Source organism: Stylophora pistillata, chromosome 2 (genome assembly GCF_964205215.1).
Source record: "Stylophora pistillata chromosome 2, jaStyPist1.2, whole genome shotgun sequence".
Lineage (NCBI taxonomy): Eukaryota > Metazoa > Cnidaria > Anthozoa > Scleractinia > Pocilloporidae > Stylophora > Stylophora pistillata.
This window is the reverse complement of record NC_142520.1, coordinates 58,345,637-58,363,369: the sequence shown is the minus strand read 5'-3', so window position 1 is coordinate 58,363,369 and position 17,733 is coordinate 58,345,637. Positions and strand designations below refer to the sequence as shown.

Genomic DNA, 17,733 nt, shown 5'->3' with positions numbered 1-17,733 from the left:
TTCTGCTAAGTTTGTGTTGGGGAGTCTGTTATGATTATCTTAGATAAAAATTAATTTGATCGCAAAACGATTCCAGTTGATCACTTGGATCATAATAGGGTCTAGTGGAGCAGAAAATGTTTCGGAAGCCAACTATCAAATTTATCAAGTGAACATATCTGATTCGATGCGCGCTCCCGATGCAAAGAGATGAATGTGGCCTTCCCTATGTTGATTTTTATCGATTTTGTAACAAGAAAGAAATAATTATCCATTGGTTTTTGAGGTCGTTTTTCAACAGAGGACTAAATCACACACGATTCAATCAATAATCGCAATCATGTGGTCTGAGTTGGTATGCAAATATTGTGGTTCAGCTCACTGCCATGATGTCTACCCTCTATTTCCGCTCAAAGCGCCTTTGTTTGCTGTACTTTCCCGTTGCATCCTAAACACTTTAATGAATAGACCATCTGCAGTTAGGGATAATTTGAGATCGCACCTCGTTGAAAAAACGTCTTCGCCCTGGACACGTAAAAAAAAGCAACTTAATGCAAATCTCATTTTGGTTTGACTGCATGATCGATTTTCCGTTGTGGAATTTCCTTATATTGTCGAGGTGTTTTGTAAACCATGTTAATATGGTTGCTCCAGTCGCCACCGAGTGTGATTTGCTTTATAAGTGTGGCTCACTTTAGAAATCGATAATAATTTGGCCTTGGTAATTATCATTTTGCATCGATGTTTGGATAAGTGTGTCACGCTAAGGAAAGGGTAATAAAACTGCATCCTATAGCTTCTGACAGGCTTAGCACAAAGGATAATGGGGACAATTGGTTTTTGCGGTTTCCGCGTCTGCGCAGATCTACCCTGATTGTGTCATGAAGCGTTTCGTGACAGGAAGTCAGTGTTACTCGGTTGGCTTGTCATTCGCTATTCTACTTTCGTTCTGAAGATCAAAACAAAGTTTCAGTAAGCGGTGCCAAAGAGGTCAGAGCTTTGTGGGAAAAGATAGCAGTCAGCCAAAAGGTACTACCTGAGTTAATAATTGGTTTTCATACAAGCACGCACGCAAAATTACTGCTTTCCTGAGTATCTTTGATAAATTTTCTGGCTTCTAAAACTCTTTCGTTTGAGAGGGAAAGGAATTCTAAAATATCTGAGGAAACTTCGGGCATTTTGTCAATAAACATTTGCATTCGTATAAGTCAAAACTGAAACGTCTCGTCACAGCGGGTTGAGTATGAAAAATAATCCTAAGCTCTTCGGTATTTTATTGTTTGTCCTGTTTATAACTATTCACAGAAGAACATAGTGTCAACGAGAGAGTTTTTTAGCAGATGGGCTGATCTTCTACCGCAAAAAAAAAAACAAAAAAAAAACCAGTCCCATCAAGAAAACGCAGGGAGGGAATGTTTAGGTTTGCTTTCAAGCGAAATGGCATCTTCCGTGCCGCGACTATTGTTTTCGGTGACGTCCGTTAACAGCTATTCAGAGGTAGTTATAATTGATCAGCTATTCTATGTAGCAAGGCTGATAGTTTCGAAAGAAACTGTTTAGGTCTGCGTCCGTGGGAGTATCAACAAAGTTGAAGTGGTAAATTGGCCACCGTAACGATTACAAAGGCTGATGTTTCGAGCGTTAGCCCTTCGTCGGAGCGAATAGAGGAATTGTGGGTTGTGTGTGCTTTTAAAGGCAGAGAATGTGGATCTACGTTATTGGTGGGAACATGGCAATGAGAAAAACTCGTTTTGTAATCGTTACGGTGGCCAATTTACCACTTCAACTTTGTTGATATATCCAAATTATTCTATGTAGCGACTAGTTACTAGGATATCCGCGAAAGTGATTTCCGCCTTTGCGCAGACCTATTCCCTAACTTGTGTTATTTTTTGTAACTAAGGCAAGTTGTGACAGGAAGTTAGTGTTACTCGCTTGGATGGCCATTTGATATCATCTTCCTTTGCTCAAGACGTCGAGCTAAAAATAATAAGAAAGTGACTGGAGCCAAAGAGGTCAAAGCTTTGTAAGGGAAGACAGCGGTCGACAAAAAGCTATTTAAATTGGGGAGTGATTGACAGACAAGAATGTAATTAAAATAATTCGAGTACATGTACTGCTCTGTTACAGGTTAATTCAGTTTGCTTCAAAAGTTCTATCGAGCGTTTCTCTCGTTTTAGAAGGTTGTGAACTTCAAAGTATCTGGAAAAGCTTAGTACATTTTGACAACGCATCTGCATTTAGTTTATTCACAGAGACGTGCTTGTCCCGGTTTGACTGAAACGTCACGTCACGGCGGGCTGATTATGAGACATGATCCAGGGCTTTGGTAGAGTATTGTTTATCCTGTTATCCTGAGAGGAAATTACTATATCTTTCAGAGAATTGGTAAGCGATAGACCCTTTACTTAGTGGGCAATAGTGTAGGGTGTCATTCTCGTAACTAGAGCCAAGAATGGCTCTGAGAGCAACTATGTTCCGCAAATAACTTGATCTCATCGACAGCGGTGACTGAATTTTAAGCTTATTTTTCCCTCGCAATGGGGGACGAACCGATCTCACATAACAAGAAAGCAAGTCTGAAACAGAATATCTACGCATGCAAACAACGTGGCTTGTAAATAGTGAATTAATCTCCAGCAAATTGCCATTCAGCGTGCTGCGAACATCATTTAAAACGACATCTATTATGCCCTAAAAACTATTATGCCCTAAAAGTCCTTTTAAATTTTGGAAAGAGCTTTGATTATGGCTCTATATTGTCTGCTGTAAATATGCAACCACTGAAACTCAGACGATACTATCAATCTCTTGTCCTCCTTTTGAAATGTGTAAAAGTTAGTGGACCTGACTATATTTCTGATTTATTCGAGCCTCGTATATTGCGCTTCAATTTAAGGAACGGCGATCACAATCTCACTCAACCGTCCTACAATAATCGATATTATCGCAATTCCTTCACATATAAGACTTCGCATATGTGGAATCAGCTTCCCTCTTATATTAAAGGATCAACCGATTTGAATGAATTTCGCAAGCTTTTAAAATCCTTTGATCTATCAGTCTTAAGAGCCAGTTGTAAATGTAATTATTGTATATCTTAGGGTTCTGCTAGAGTACGTTTCCTAGTTTTTTCATTAATTCACTGGGTCGCGGGTGCCTGTATTTTAATTGACTTCTTAATTGTATCCTTTTAACTTAGTATTTTATTGTCAATATCAATATAGATCAATTTCTATAGCGCATTTCCATGTAAATGCTCTAATGCGCTTTACAACACTGTGCGGGGGACTTTTCCAGACTGCCGGCGGCAGTTTACAATTAATAAAGGAGAAATTTTTACAGATGCCCCCTCCCCCCCTTCCCAGTAAACAGGCCAGACCACATCACAGTAATCTCGTGATGTGGGTTCTTTAACGTCCCTTGCCGAAATTAACTAATTGATAGGTGCAGGAGACGGGACCTCCGGCTTTACGTCCTATCCGAGAAGACGAAGCAATGTGAGTGAAGCGTCTTGCTTAAGGACACAACGTCAAGCCCCAGCCAGGACTTGAACCCGGGCCATCTGACCTAGAGTCCAGCGCACTGACCACTGGACTACTCACGCCTCACTGTCTCATTGTCATACGTTTTATACATGAGCCTCTGGCTCGGATGACTGGGGCAACCCCATCCTAGTTTTGACATTAATAAATTGATTGATTGATTGATTGATTGATTGATCTGAATGAAATTTATTATTTTTCTGTGCTGGCGAACCCTCAGTCACGATGGATCGTATGTCACTTATTAGTTAGGCAGGAGTCGCACTTTGGCCTTATTTTTTTTATGTCGCGTCATAAGTTGTCCTAAAAATATGTTGCGACATTTACACCACGGGAGTCATGGAAGTCGCACTTGTGCGACATAAATGATATTTGAAACCAGAGTGTCAACTCTTAATATTTCACGCGTGAAAAGAGCACCAAATAAAACTTTGTAGACATGAAGCTGGTGCTAGTTTTATTAGCGACATTTCTTCATTCTCTGTTTAATTTGTTCAATGTACAAAACCTTATTGATTTGTACGCATTGTACAACACTCGCCAACGGCAAATGTTGGCTCTTGCCGCTTTAAACCGACGTCGTCGGATGCGAAAAAATGGGAAATATCTGCGAGCCAAAGGGTGAAAACAAGCCATTCCCATACTGAAAATAATCAGGTGAATAGTGCTAATTTGTAAATTGGTATGGGTTGAAATTCGCAATAGGGACCACATAAAACGAGTGTCGAGAAAATGTGTGACTAAAATATTGAACCGATAGCTCGCTGTGCACACGTGTTGTCTTTGCAGAATTGCGAAAATCAAAATTTTTGCCAGTATTTTAGATTTGATCGACCTTGCGACAGAAGAAAAACAAAAATTGTTATTTTAAGGCGATAAGACGAGATATGGCCTGCCTTGAGGCAGGCCATCGGCTTTTTTGATCTTTAGGTCCTTCGGACATAGTTATGTCTGGTTGCGACAAAAGGGTCGCACTTGTCGCAAGCCCGCGATGACAGATTTTATGTCCAATGTAAACACCAAAAGCGTCAGTGCGACCCCTGCCTAATTAAGGTTTTTATTGGGATATCGATGCATTGGGAAAAACTGAAAAAACCAGGAATACTTGTATACTGGAGAAGAATAGTTGACGTTCTAAGAAACATGTTTATGCGAATGATATCCATTAAAGATTTAGAAATGCAAAGACTAGCAAAACCTAACGATAAAAACCGACGTTTCGGTGTCATCATGACGCCATTGTCAAGGAGAAATAAAAAATGAAGTTTGTGGCAAGGTGTAACACTAAATTAGCATAAATATGTTACGAGCTAATTAAACAAATACTTTTGCGCGAATTGAATCGCTTTGCACGTTCAGAGTGGGTTTTAAGTCTCTGATGAAAAGCATTTCGTTCACCAAACAATCGAACTTGTTACTACACCTTTTCAGAATGCTAAAACGTTTCAGTAGGTCTTTCGGGACTTCGCTGTGCCGTTCGTGGTAGTGTTTATATATTGAAGATGCCTTTCGTTTATGTCCATCCACGCGTGTGTGTAAGTGTCCGCGTGTATGGCCCACATAACCCGCATCACACAGGTCACATTGAAATTGATAAACGACGCGTTGTTGGTTGACAATCTGTGGCTTGATTTCTCGTACTTTAAGATCTTGGCCAACTTTGCGGCTAACAAATACTGGCTGGACAGTTGTCTGCACCTTCCTGCTAAGATTCTTGAGCTCTTTCTTAACATAATTTGCTGATTCCTGATCTTTGAAAGGTATGACCACACGAACAATGGATATTGGTTCTTTGGGCGTCTGTGTGGGCTGCGTACCAACAATTCTTGATTGTAAGGTGTTAATGGTAGAATTTACCAGGCGTTCCGGGTATTTAAGCCGATTATCTTCCTCCTGGGCCCATTTCTCTGATGAGTGTGGGCTATACACGCGGACACTTACACACACGCGTGGATGGACATAAACGAAAGGCATCTTCAATATATAAACACTACCACGAACGGCACAGCGAAGTCCCGAAAGACCTACTGAAACGTTTTAGCATTCTGAAAAGGTGTAGTAACAAGTTCGATTGTTTGGTGAACGAAATGCTTTTCATCAGAGACTTAAAACCCACTCTGAACGTGCAAAGCGATTCAATTCGCGCAAAAGTATTTGTTTAATTAGCTCGTAACATATTTATGCTAATTTAGTGTTACACCTTGCCACAAACTTCATTTTTTATTTCTCCTTGACAATGGCGTCATGATGACACCGAAACGTCGGTTTTTATCGTTAGTTTTTGCTAGTCTTTGGTTATCCATTTAATAACGGAATTCAACTGATTCAGGATAACAAAATTCAATATAATTTGATGTTATGTGATCGCTCGATCCTAATTGATATACATTAATTTCCTTCTACATATCAAGTTCACTCACATCATTTAAACGAGCTGATACAATTAATCCGGCTCCCTTTTTTTATTCTTCCCGTATTAAAGTTATTGACTGTTGAACAGATTAATTTTTCCTATGTATCTTTACATCTTGATGTTAGATTGAGGTTCTTGCACTGGTAACCAGCCTTAAAGTATAGAAATGACTCAAGTCTGGACCATAGTTATTTTTTCCTTCTGGGGCACCATCTTGGCTCATTGCGGTTGGTAGAAAAAGTTACTTTCCTTTTGATTCAGTTGGTATGCTCAAAGCCGAGTAATGATACATGATAAAATCATTTTACACTTGGAATGGTCAAGATAATGATGAAAAGCTATTCATGGCAATGGACTTCAACAAAGTTTAAGTGCAAGACAGGCTAGAATCCTTGTCACCTAAAGATCCTTAACTTGAGGCTACCACAAAAACTTATTATCATGTGTAGAGTTTACTTTCATTTGCATCATGCATTACGGTTTCCTCGGGCTCGGTTGCTTTTTTAGAAATAATTCAGTGTTGAATAAGAGAGCATTCCGAAGTACAGAATAAAAAGGGTCAAGCATTTGACGGTTGCTGATAGTATGGTTTACGAAAATTTTTAGCTAGGTTAAATATTGACATTAAGGCAAGGGAAGAAGGAAGAATATTGCTTTTTAATTTTGATTTTCTCCCGGACAGATTTTTCTAACGCGAAAACCCTTCGAACCAGCCATGGAAAAGTAAATTACACAGAGGCAGACAAAGCATGTAAGTCAAACGATCACAGAAGTCAGCTTGCGAAAGTCCAAACCATCGAAGACCTTCAGTTGGCTAAAAATATGTCAAATACAACTAACGGCATCAGGTATTGGACGGGCCTTAATATCTGGTGAGTAGAATATACCATGGTGTAACCATGCGACTTTCATTAGTCCTTCATCACAATTTGTGCAAGTGGTGGTTAGGTACTTAAAAGGATGAATTACCTTTAAAATTTCTTCTTTTGTTTGCGCGATTAAACTGACTCACTTTGGATATGTTTGTTTCAGGAATGGTACTTGGAAATGGAGTGATGGAAAGATGACTGGTGAACAACTTGTGAAAATTGTAAAAAATTACAATGACACAAAAGCTTTGTCTAAGGAACCTAAGATGTTCTGTTGTGTGGTAACCCATGATGCTCTCCTGGAGTGTACTAATTGTAGTGAGAAGCACGCCTTTCTGTGTGAAGATTTCCAAGGTGAGACGTAATGTTCACCATAGCTCAGCAATTTTATCTGAAACGGAAGCACTTCCCTGGAAGATAAAACCTATGGACTGTTTAAGTATCTGCAGATAACTTTTGGAGGCACAACCATCAATTAGGAGTTACATAAAAAACTAGGTTGTGCTATTGAATGAGATCTTTCTACTTGTTTCTATTAATTTTAATGTTATTATGCGCATTGTTATCATTATCACTATTATAATTATAATTATTGACATGGTATTGTTTTACTGGTAAACAGAAAATATCTTCCCTCAAGTGGATTCTAATTCAAGGTTGGTGTGCTTAACAATCCACTTAGGTGCTTTAGTCTCTTTTGCAAAATGATTCTCCTGTACATTATGATTTCTTCTCGGTTGTATCAATTTGTTCATTTCTTTTTTCCCCTACATTTTATTCATTCACATGCATATGCATTATTTCCTTTTCATTACTTCTACATCTTTAGCTGCATTCCGGCATCTCCTCAATTGAACGCCTCTGCAAGAAACGCTTCCTGTATATTCTACGAGTATAAAGGCGAGTTTTGCAAGGATACAATTACAAGTCTGTACGTCTATGGTAACCAAAGCACATTGGATTTTGGAGAATTTGAAACTGAGTCGTTCGAGGCTTATTTTAAATGGTTTGGCATCTCAAAACAATGCCAACCTATAATAAAAGATTTATATTGTCGCTATCACTTCCCGCCATGTGATGAAACGCTGGGTGAACCTAAAGATCGACGGATTTGTCGCAGCTCATGCGTGTATTTAATGTACGATGTTTGTAAACAAGAAGCGGATATTCTCAGAAAAGCAGTGGAAACGTCCCCAGATGTCGAAACAGAAATGATTAATTGCTCATACTACATAACAGCAAATGGTGGAGATGCCCCAGAGTGCTATCAGTGGCCTGATATCCCTGGTGAGTACTTTACAGTTATCTTTTAATCCTTTATCTAGGCACACGCAAGTCAGTATTCATTACTGTAACTCAGGGCGAGGAGGGGAGAGGGGTAGGGGAGAGAGGTTTAGAGGATTGTATTTGCTTAATTGTGTCATCATAACATTCAACCGATCCTCACAAAAGGTTCTGTAACATTCGTACGATCCCGTCCACTTTAACAGTTAATTTTCTGTGGTATGATTATTGTGTGATTATAAAGATGCGCGTGCTCTGATGGGCCGACGATTACGTCATAGTTGACGATTATACGACATAGGCTCAGTGAATTTTTGCGAAATTTTGATTGTCGAAGCTAAGAAAGTATCATTCATTATCATATTGAAAACAAAACCTCATTAAAATTAACTTTCAACGCACTTTAAAACACTCCTATTACAAAACTAGTTTCGTCCACAGACCTCTTCAGTTGAATATTGTTGAATAATCCCCGAGACGAATAACTGCTTAGTACAACTGCAGAAGTGCTTTCGAATTCTGTGGTAAATATTCGTTTTGATGTTAAAACAGTTTTAGTCACTCGTATCGAGATAAAAAGCCAGCCACTGACGAAGCGCAAGGCAGCCAGGCAGCTAGGCGAGGCAGCTATAGTCACCTCACGCAAGATCTGACGCAATCATCGACCAATCTGAGCACGCCGGTGCATCTCTATAATCAGTGGAGAAATTATTCTTATTCGCTGTAATCACCTTGATGATTATACAGGGGTGCTAAATTTTATGATGGCTGCCTGGCCTTTAATCAGTGTTACCCGGGACATGGTAAACGCGTTAAATGCAATTATGTAGAGCACAAAAGATGGTACTGAGTTGGCTTTTGAAGAAAACGATAAGAAGTTTTTTGCTGATTGAATTGATTAAACCCGTTAAACCTGTTAGATTTGAGTTAAAACTGGCTGCTCATCTTGATACCAATAATCAAAACAATTATAACAGATTGGTTTCAACGAAAAAAGGAATTATCATACTAATTATACAATTAAAATTTTAAATCTACTTGTATATCAAAATATACAATTATGCTTAAACAATTTTTCGGTCAAGGTTCAGTGGATATTGTTGCATAATCCCCTGGACATCGTATCGGGGATTATGCAACAATATTCACCTCGCCCTCAGCGAATAATTAACAACTATTCACAGAAGTGGAGGTTGTTAGGGGTGGATATTTACCGAGCAGCGAAGCTGCGAGGTAAATATTCACCGCTAACCCCCAACACTGAGGTGAATAGTTGTTTTAGTATATACTAAAACAACTATTATTTAGTATATACTAAAACAGTGTGATAATATACACCACCAAAAATTGATTTTAATGCATACATTCCAGCAACGATTCCAACATTTTCCCGCGCATAACGATCCAACGCGGCTCGGATCGCGGTAAGTGATCTTTTGTTGTAAAACCTGCCGTCTCGTTTTTTCGCTGACAGATAAAATTTCTGAAGACATTTGTTTAGCTCTGGTGGCGACATTTCTTCAAATGGTGTTGCAAACTCTCTGTATTTGAAACCACTCTATAAAAAATACCATTTAAGTTTGATTTTCAAGTGAACAAGTGAGGTTACGCAAGATTAATTTGCATTTGTAAACAAAACCTTTTTCATTGGTTTTTATCGATAAACTCCCGGTTACCATTACCTTTAAACACGGCCAAACCAAATTTAGTCGCTTTCTGTGTTTTCAGGGACTGCTTCGTCGTTATTTGAGTGATTTCTTCGCTTGTCACGGATGCAAACCGGCACGCCATTTTTTCCCGAGTTGCTCGGAGGTAAATAGCAAAGGATATTCGGAGTTTGACTAGCCAATCAGAGCGCGCCTTCAACGCAATCCACTGTTTTAGTATATACTAATTGTTGAATAGAACACGTAAATGGTCGAAAGCGTATATTAATTAATCCGTTATACCGTTCACCTTTTCCCCTGCATTCCATGTGAATGGTGAGGCAGTCAGTGATCTGTATGCGCGTCTTCTATCAATGGGTGCCTTTTTCTCTTTATTAATTTTTGAACCCTATGTTACAGTTGTAAGCTTGTGCAGCTACTCGAGTGAGAAAGTTTGATCATTTTTTTCTCTGACCTATGCCGTAATAATGTTTTTCCTTCTTTTGCAGGTGACGAGATAAACAGCACAGGTGTGTCATTTATGTACGATTCATAAATACCAAGCGATAACGGAGAACTTCCTTAGCAGACGATAAGTCATTGCCTGAGCTTCTTGAAAAAGTTACAGTTTAAAATTCCCATACTTTTAAATGAGTTGAATAAAAGTTCTTAAGCGAACAGTTTTTTAATGAGGGTGTTTAAGTGGAGAAATTTGGAGGCGCAAAGTACTGACACAGTCTGTAGAAAGACTTGCTCTAAAGTATCGTTGTCGAATTGAGGCTCTAATTTACAGTCTCCTGACCTTTCCTTCCTCAACTTCCAAATGATTTCGAGTATTACCTAATCTTCCAGATTTTAAATTGCTTCCCTGTGCGACACTTCAGTTGACGTTATAAATACTTGTTTAATTATCTGAGATTGTTACTATGGAGTGGGAGTTGGTTACCATGGTAATGTGAACGTCACCCGATCTGGTCGTACATGTCAGTCGTGGAAATCCCAGTGCCCTCATCGTCACTGGCGGATTCCTAAAGATGTTGCTGATTCCCAAAATGACTCGAACATGTGTCGTAACCCGGACCGCAGTGCCCCGGATGGACCATGGTGCTATACCACTGACCCAAAAGTTCGCTGGGAATATTGCAACGTATCTCGATGTCCTCCAAGAGGTAAAGTTAGTCGCCACTGAAGAAGATAAATAGCTCGAGTGATATATGTTATGGATTCATTGCTTATTGAACATTGGCTGCTTCCAGTCTGTACATGGAAAGAATTAAAAATATATTTACAGACATAATGAATCATGGTATCCTTCAATCTGTGTCAAATATCATGCGAATTGAATATCATGCATATCATATTATGACAAAAAATCACCTAAGATACTTAAAGAAGTGGGAAACAAAGTAAACACATTGGTTACATGTTGAAACACCAAGATTTTCACAGTTCTTGTTGATATCCTTCATTCTTTAGAAAAACCGCCACCGCCAAGAGACTTCGCAGTAAAGAATGTGCAGGCAACTTATTTAATCTTGGCTTGGAAGGAGCCCGAAAATGCCAGCATTCACCAAATACAAAGCTATAAGATAGAAAGAAAGGCGTCAGGATCGGAGAACTTTACGGTAGCGAAGATAGTTCCGCATCCTGGGTCCAGAATGATTATGGAGGACTTGGAACCCTCTACCGAATACACCATTAGATTATCCAGCAGCAATATGTATAGAAAGTCATCAGATGGTATTTTCTTAACACAGAGAACACTACCAAGTAATCATGACAACAACTCTGGGTTTTTATAAAAACTTTGAAACTGATGTGAAATACAAAATATTTTCAGACTATCTTACGTCTCAGAGCTCTTAAACTTGTGACATGTGCCCTTTAATTTTAGTTTGCAAAATCACGTTTAAAAGCTTCTTATAAAAAAATGGAAAGACCTCGGTATTATCTCTTCTTACAACATATCATCTAACTCTGGATTCTTTATAATCTAAAGAATACCGGCCTTTCGCGGTTTAGTTTTTGCATTTGGGCATCGCTTTCTTTTTTTTCGAAATAAAAAGCCACATTTTATACCTCCGATCTCGACTTTCTCAGCTGCTTCAAAACATAGTTAGTAGAAACCAATCCTTTTTGTCTTTTTTTTCAGACAGGTTTATTATGAATTTAATGCTGATCATAGTTTTGCCCCTGGGCATAGCATTTATATTCATCGTGACTGTTTGCGTCAAGTTTGGATCAATTGGCAATTCAAGGCCAAACAAAGTTTATGATGAGGTAGGTGTGTTCAATAATTAGAAAAGGATTGAGTCTATGAAAATAATTTACCTGTTTTTCCCGCAGGCAGTTGAGATTTCCATCCGTCGCAACTGGGTTGAGGTTCGCAGATCAGATGTCACCCTTCAAGACAAACTGGGGGAGGGTGCGTTTGGAGAAGTGTTTAAAGGCGTCGTGCGCCTAAAAGGAAAATCTAGGGCATGCGCAATAAAGAAACTCAAAGGTAAAGATTTTAATAGTGTACTGATATTAACTGGACATGGATCAACAGGTTAATCGGTTGATTACATCGTAGTTTGTTTGTCTAACGGACCGATTTACTAATTTTTTTGATTGATTGATTGGCTGACGAACTAACTGTCTGTTTGATCGACTGACAACCCATTTCACTGATAGGTCGATTGATTGTTTGACTAGCTGTCTGGTTGATTGACTGACGAACTGACTAGCTGTCATGGTTGATTGACTGACGAACTGACTATCTGACTGATCAACTGACCTCCCACTCCACCTATCGATTGATTGATTGATTTACTGACATTAATCACGCAGGAGAGTTAGAATAATTAATACAAAGGAAATCCCATTTCAGAAAATACTTCAGAAAAAGAGAGGGAAGACTTACTCAACGAGCTTCAAATCCTGGTTACAGTTGGTGAACATCCTAATATCATAAGTCTTATTGGAGCTTGTACCAAGTCTGGTAATTGTCGTAAAGAATTTTTGTTTCTGTGGCTATTGCAGTTGTATAATCTTCTGGATTCACTGAACAGTTTCTAGGACTTTTGGCCTTCTGTTTGTCTTTCTGATGACATGCTATCAATTTAATTTGTTAAACAACACAAATAATTCAGTTGTTAACTCTCTTTTCTCGAGATTTCTCTCCCTCTAGCATGTTCCTTCTGATTAAATACCTAGGATCAATTTGGGTGATTGTTAGTTTGGCTCCAAATGGCTGTTTGCTAAACGAACTAAAGAAGAACAGAGAAAATCCATACTACAATGATATGAGAGAAACTGTCGGATTTACACGCGTCGACAAAGTGAAGATTGCCAGAGACGTCGCCTGTGGAATGTCTTACCTCGCCAGCAAAAAGGTAGCTATGATACTGAGAATTTCTACTAAATCTTAAGGAGCCTATCTAACTATTTCCATTTGATTATCTTTGGTAGTGTGTTCATCGTGACCTTGCGGCAAGAAACGTGCTTCTTGGTGACAGGAATGTTGCAATGGTTTCTGACTTCGGTTTGTCGCGTGATGTGTATGAAAGTGGTGAATACGAGTCTTTGTCCAGGGTATGACCAGTTTAGTAGAAGTTGAGAAAAAGGGGAGGGGTATGGTAGAAGTTCTACCAAGTTATAGTTTTTCAAGAAAGATTGCATCCCGATCTTTCGTCGACACTTCCAAGTGTCCTCCTCGTATATCCTTTTAAGGTATTCATGAAAGCTTATAAATTTACCCATTCAAGTCAACTTTGGCAGTTCATCTAGTCAGAATTAACATAGACATTTTTAGCATCCTAAAATAATTTTGTTACCTCCCCCCTTCAACATCGTCGTTATAGGTCAAAGTATCTATACACAGAAATTACAAACGTTGGTTGTTTGATTGTATCAATTTTCACACTAGCTTAGCGCACTAAAGGTAAACCTTTCCAATTTCTCCCAAAAACTAGGGAATGTTACCAGTTCGTTGGATGGCTCTTGAGTCTTTGGATTTCTTCACATTCAACACGAAGACAGACGTGTAAGACATAAGTTGAAAAATCTTGTGAGAGCGAGTACATTTCGTGGTCAGTGCGCACGAGTGACGTTTTGGACGGTTCCCTTATCGTACGAACCGTGAGCGTGCAATTTTTGAATCTATTTTAACAGTGGCAATAGAGCACGAAATGTACTCGCAGTTGTCTTTAAATGCTGACGTTGTTAGCTGGTGCAATGCGGAGATTTCGTGTTGCATTCTTTTTTGCAAATAGAATTTATTTTGCCGTTGGCCTGTTCAGTTATCACAGATGACGTCAAAATGTGATAAAAATTGAAAAGTGACACCCGAGGCGCAGTCGAATACGTCAATGATGTTCTTATCACTTTCTGACGTCTTCTTTATGTTTTAATTGACAAAATATATATATATATATATATTTGCGCCTGTCCATCAGTAGGCCATGGGTAGAAAATGCGCCAAAACAATGCGCTAAAAACCAGGTCAGCTTATCATATAAACCAATTTCGCATCCGTCATAAGCTAATAGAGAACGAGATGATTTGTCGAGTAGATGATAAACTGCAGAAAACCACTGAATATGAAAAGAAAATAAGGATCTTCTGAAACAGTGTTTAGTGCTATTGCCCTTGATGACAACTACGGATAAATATAAGAATTTTTTACGGAGTTATGACCTTGTTATATTTTAAGTTTGGAAATCAAGTGAGCATAAAGAGTTGATTCTATGCATGTTATTTTTCTTTTGTAGGTGGTCGTTTGGAGTGCTTCTTTGGGAGATCGAGTCAGAAGGTGAACGCTTTAACCTGTATTTGATAATCAGTGCATCATAATTACTTCCCCAAGAGTTACTTATTAATTAAGTGTCCCACTCTGCAGATAGGATTAAGTTGATCTTTGGCCTAACAAGTATGTTTCTTTACTTTCTTTGTCAAGGTATAATGCCATATTGCGACCTTGGAGGAGCAATGGAAATTATAGATTATCTACAGTCAGGACAAATTCTAGCCAAGCCGGACGGATGTCCAAATGAATTGTAAATAATGTTTCAAGGAATAAAAATCAGCTCTAGTGCGATAGCTCGGTTTTGATCGTGGGCTGGGTGAACTAAACATTTTCTTTTCCTTTTAACAGCTATGATATGATGAAGTCCTGCTGGGATCTGGATCCGATAAAACGTCCATCATTTACAGATCTTTTGGCGTTACTTGAGAAAGAACTTACTGGAAAAAAAGATGTAAGTAACGGATTATCTTGACTGGTCGAATCGGTGATCATTCGCGAATAAGTAAAAGTAAAAGAAAATGGACAAGGGAGTTGCTTAATCTTTGCCCCTATCAAAGCGTATGTTCTGATAGATAGACAGATAGATAGATAGATAGATCGTTTATTGAATATTACTTTGCAGTCGTAAAACTTAATTGCGTATTTTACAGATAACTTTGGTTAAATCTAGAGCTAAATACAATCGTATAAATGTAAATGCCTAAAATTATAAATCTAGAATATGTATGAATATCTAATGTTCCATAATGTTTGTTTAATTTTTTCCCTTCTAGGATTTGCTGAAAGATAAGAACCTTCCGTTAAACTGAGCTCAATGCAAGTATAAATTTGTCAGTGGACCAGGGCGATATGTGAACTAAGATGTAAACACTTCCCGCAGTGCAATCACGTAATTGTCGTGACGTTCCCTTGTCTACAGTGAGGGAAAAGTTAATAGTTAGGAATTAACTGAATAACTCCCTCGCACAGTGAAAATCAATGCACATACTGCTTAAAACCTACTTTGTTATTACATACGCGACAAGGAAAAGCGAAAAATTACTGGTGCTTCAGCTGCGAATTGCTTGATTATAGAAATGGTCCTCAGAGATCTTAAGGAGATTTTCTCATGTGGCTTGCAGGATACTTAAAAATATCATAAAAAAAGCTGTTTGAAAACAAAGAGCTTCTCAGAACCATTTTCATTTTTGTTATTGCGAATAGCATTTGAAACACTCAGTTCATTCATAACACTCGCACTTTTGCTGCATATGCTGCTTCATTAGTTTGATACATATGATGTACGATCCTCGCAGTAGATAGCGCTATTTAAGCAATAGCGAAAATCAGACCTGAAAAAGGTCAGGCCTGTACGGGATTCGAACCACTGACCTCTGCGATACTAGTGCAGCGCTCTACCAATTGAGCTAACAAGCCAACTGGGAGCAGGCCGTTAAGTTGATTCGTAATAAACCCGTGAAAGTGATAAATGAGATACAATGAAATATATGAAGTTGATATATTTTGAACTGCGGTATTAGGTACATATGATGTACGATCCTCGCGGTAGATAGCGCTATTTAAGCAATAGCGAAAATCAGACCTGACAAAAATCAGGCCCGTACAGGCTGATTTTTTTCAGGTCTGATTTTCGCTATTGCTTAAATAGCGCTATCTACTGCGAGGATCATACATCGTATGTATCTAATACCGCAGTTCAAAATATATGAATTTCATATATTTCATTGTATCTTATTTATCACTTTCACGGGTTTATTACGAATCAACTTAACGGCCTGCTCCCAGTTGGCTTGTTAGCTCAATTGGTAGAGCGCTGCACTAGTATCGCAGAGGTCAGTGGTTCGAATCCCGTACAGGCCTGATTTTTTTTTTCTTTCAGGTCTGATTTTCGCCATTGCTTAAATAGCGCTATCTACTGCGAGGATCGTACATCATACGTATCTAATACCGCAGTTCAAAATATATGAACTTCATATATTTCATTGTATCTCATTCATTAGTTTGCTTGTTTAACTTCATTAGTTGAAAGGAAACATTGAGCATTGAGCCGATACATCGAACTTTCATAACCGTACAATACAATAGAAACTTTATTGACACTCCCTGAAGAGGGTTTTTCGGTGACAATGATCTAAAAATTACAAAATTACAGTACTAAAAGGTATAATAGAAAAATTAAGGAAGCTATAATGTTAATAAATGTTCGCCAAAGTTACAACTAAGAGCGATGAGAAAGGAAAGCAGCAAGTAATTTGGCTCTAAGTTTACGCTTAAAATCACGAGAAGAATTACAGAGTTTGAGGGTATTATCTAAACTGTTCCATAAACTTACTGTACGATAAAAGAAAGTCCTTTGTCCAGATTTAGTTCTATACAGGGGTATATGCAGAGGTTGGGAGCTTCTGGTCGTGCGACCACTTATCTCACCACGTGTTAAAAACTTCGAGGAGAGATAAGTAGGAGCGGAGTCGGTCATACATTTAAATGCTAGTACGGCGTCATGGAGATATAGCTGAGATTTAATAGGTAGCCAGTGCAGTTCTCTCAGAAGCGGAGTCACGTGGTCAAATTTTCTGAGACCACAGATAATCCGGGCTGCAAAATTCTGGACCGCTTGCAGCTTGAGAAGGTTAGTGTCTGCTGCATTGGACCAGACGGAGGAACAATAAAATAACTTACTAAAGACTAAAGTGTTCGTTATTATCAATAAGGTCAATCTGTCGAACACGTGCTTAACACGATTAATTTGAGCTAAACTTGAGATGCAAGAGGAAATTGTTTTAACAATATGCTCGTGAAAAGTAACGCTCGATTCCGGCAAAAGTCACGCCTAGGTCTTAAACGAAGTGCACCGGTATTAGTTCCATTCCTAAGAGGGAGAGACGAATAATCGGGATATTATTTAAATTTTGTCGACTTCCATAAATAGTAATCTTAGTTTTATCAGGATTCAAGAGAAGAAGGTTTGCGAAGCACCAGTTTCGAATCTGTAGAAGATCAGCGTTAAGATCAACAACAGCCTTACCCCAGTCTTGGACTGGCAAAGAAATGTAAAGTTTTGTGTCATCGACGTAACTTTCAAGTAAGACAGGACCGGGGGGCGAGAGGTAAATCGTTTACATAAATATTAAACGAAATGGGTCCGAGAACGCTTCCTTGTGGCACGCCTGATACAACGGGTAGAGGATCAGACAACGCAACTGTAACA

At 38.7% G+C, this 17,733-nt stretch overlaps 1 protein-coding gene and 1 pseudogene across 4 annotated transcripts; one reads left to right on the top strand and one right to left on the bottom strand.

The window, feature by feature from the left end:
- The window catches only part of LOC148740617 (uncharacterized), a 1,045,961-nt pseudogene that overhangs the window by 274,010 nt on the left and 754,218 nt on the right, over positions 1-17,733 (bottom strand).
- Positions 874-15,912, top strand: LOC111327752 (tyrosine-protein kinase transmembrane receptor Ror). 4 transcript variants are annotated; one of them, XM_022932015.2, is made up of 20 exons: positions 875-1,008; positions 2,224-2,367; positions 6,063-6,164; positions 6,620-6,809; positions 6,970-7,160; positions 7,429-7,462; positions 7,636-8,093; positions 10,246-10,266; positions 10,654-10,905; positions 11,213-11,506; positions 11,889-12,016; positions 12,083-12,239; positions 12,609-12,719; positions 12,935-13,113; positions 13,190-13,312; positions 13,693-13,763; positions 14,491-14,531; positions 14,676-14,775; positions 14,874-14,976; positions 15,299-15,911. In XM_022932015.2, the coding sequence occupies exons 3-20, from the start codon at positions 6,104-6,106 to the stop codon at positions 15,332-15,334; spliced, it is 2,550 nt and encodes an 849-aa protein (XP_022787750.1). In that variant the 5' UTR covers positions 875-1,008; positions 2,224-2,367; positions 6,063-6,103; the 3' UTR covers positions 15,335-15,911. The 4 variants fall into 4 exon arrangements, with proteins under 4 accessions (XP_022787753.1, XP_022787750.1, XP_088604993.1 ...); XM_022932018.2 differs by lacking the exon at positions 2,224-2,367 and having other exon boundaries at positions 874-1,008; positions 15,299-15,912; XM_088748867.1 differs by lacking the exon at positions 875-1,008 and having other exon boundaries at positions 1,788-2,367.

Bases quoted from the DNA above. Each gene is read 5' to 3' on its own strand.
- LOC111327752 (XM_022932018.2), top strand. From the start codon at position 6,104: ATGACTCAAGTCTGGACCATAGTTATTTTTTCCTTCTGGGGCACCATC. The intron at 13,313-13,692 runs GTATGACCAGTT...CCCAAAAACTAG, and splicing joins AATACGAGTCTTTGTCCAGG to GGAATGTTACCAGTTCGTTG. The intron at 13,764-14,490 runs GTAAGACATAAG...TTTCTTTTGTAG, and splicing joins TTCAACACGAAGACAGACGT to GTGGTCGTTTGGAGTGCTTC.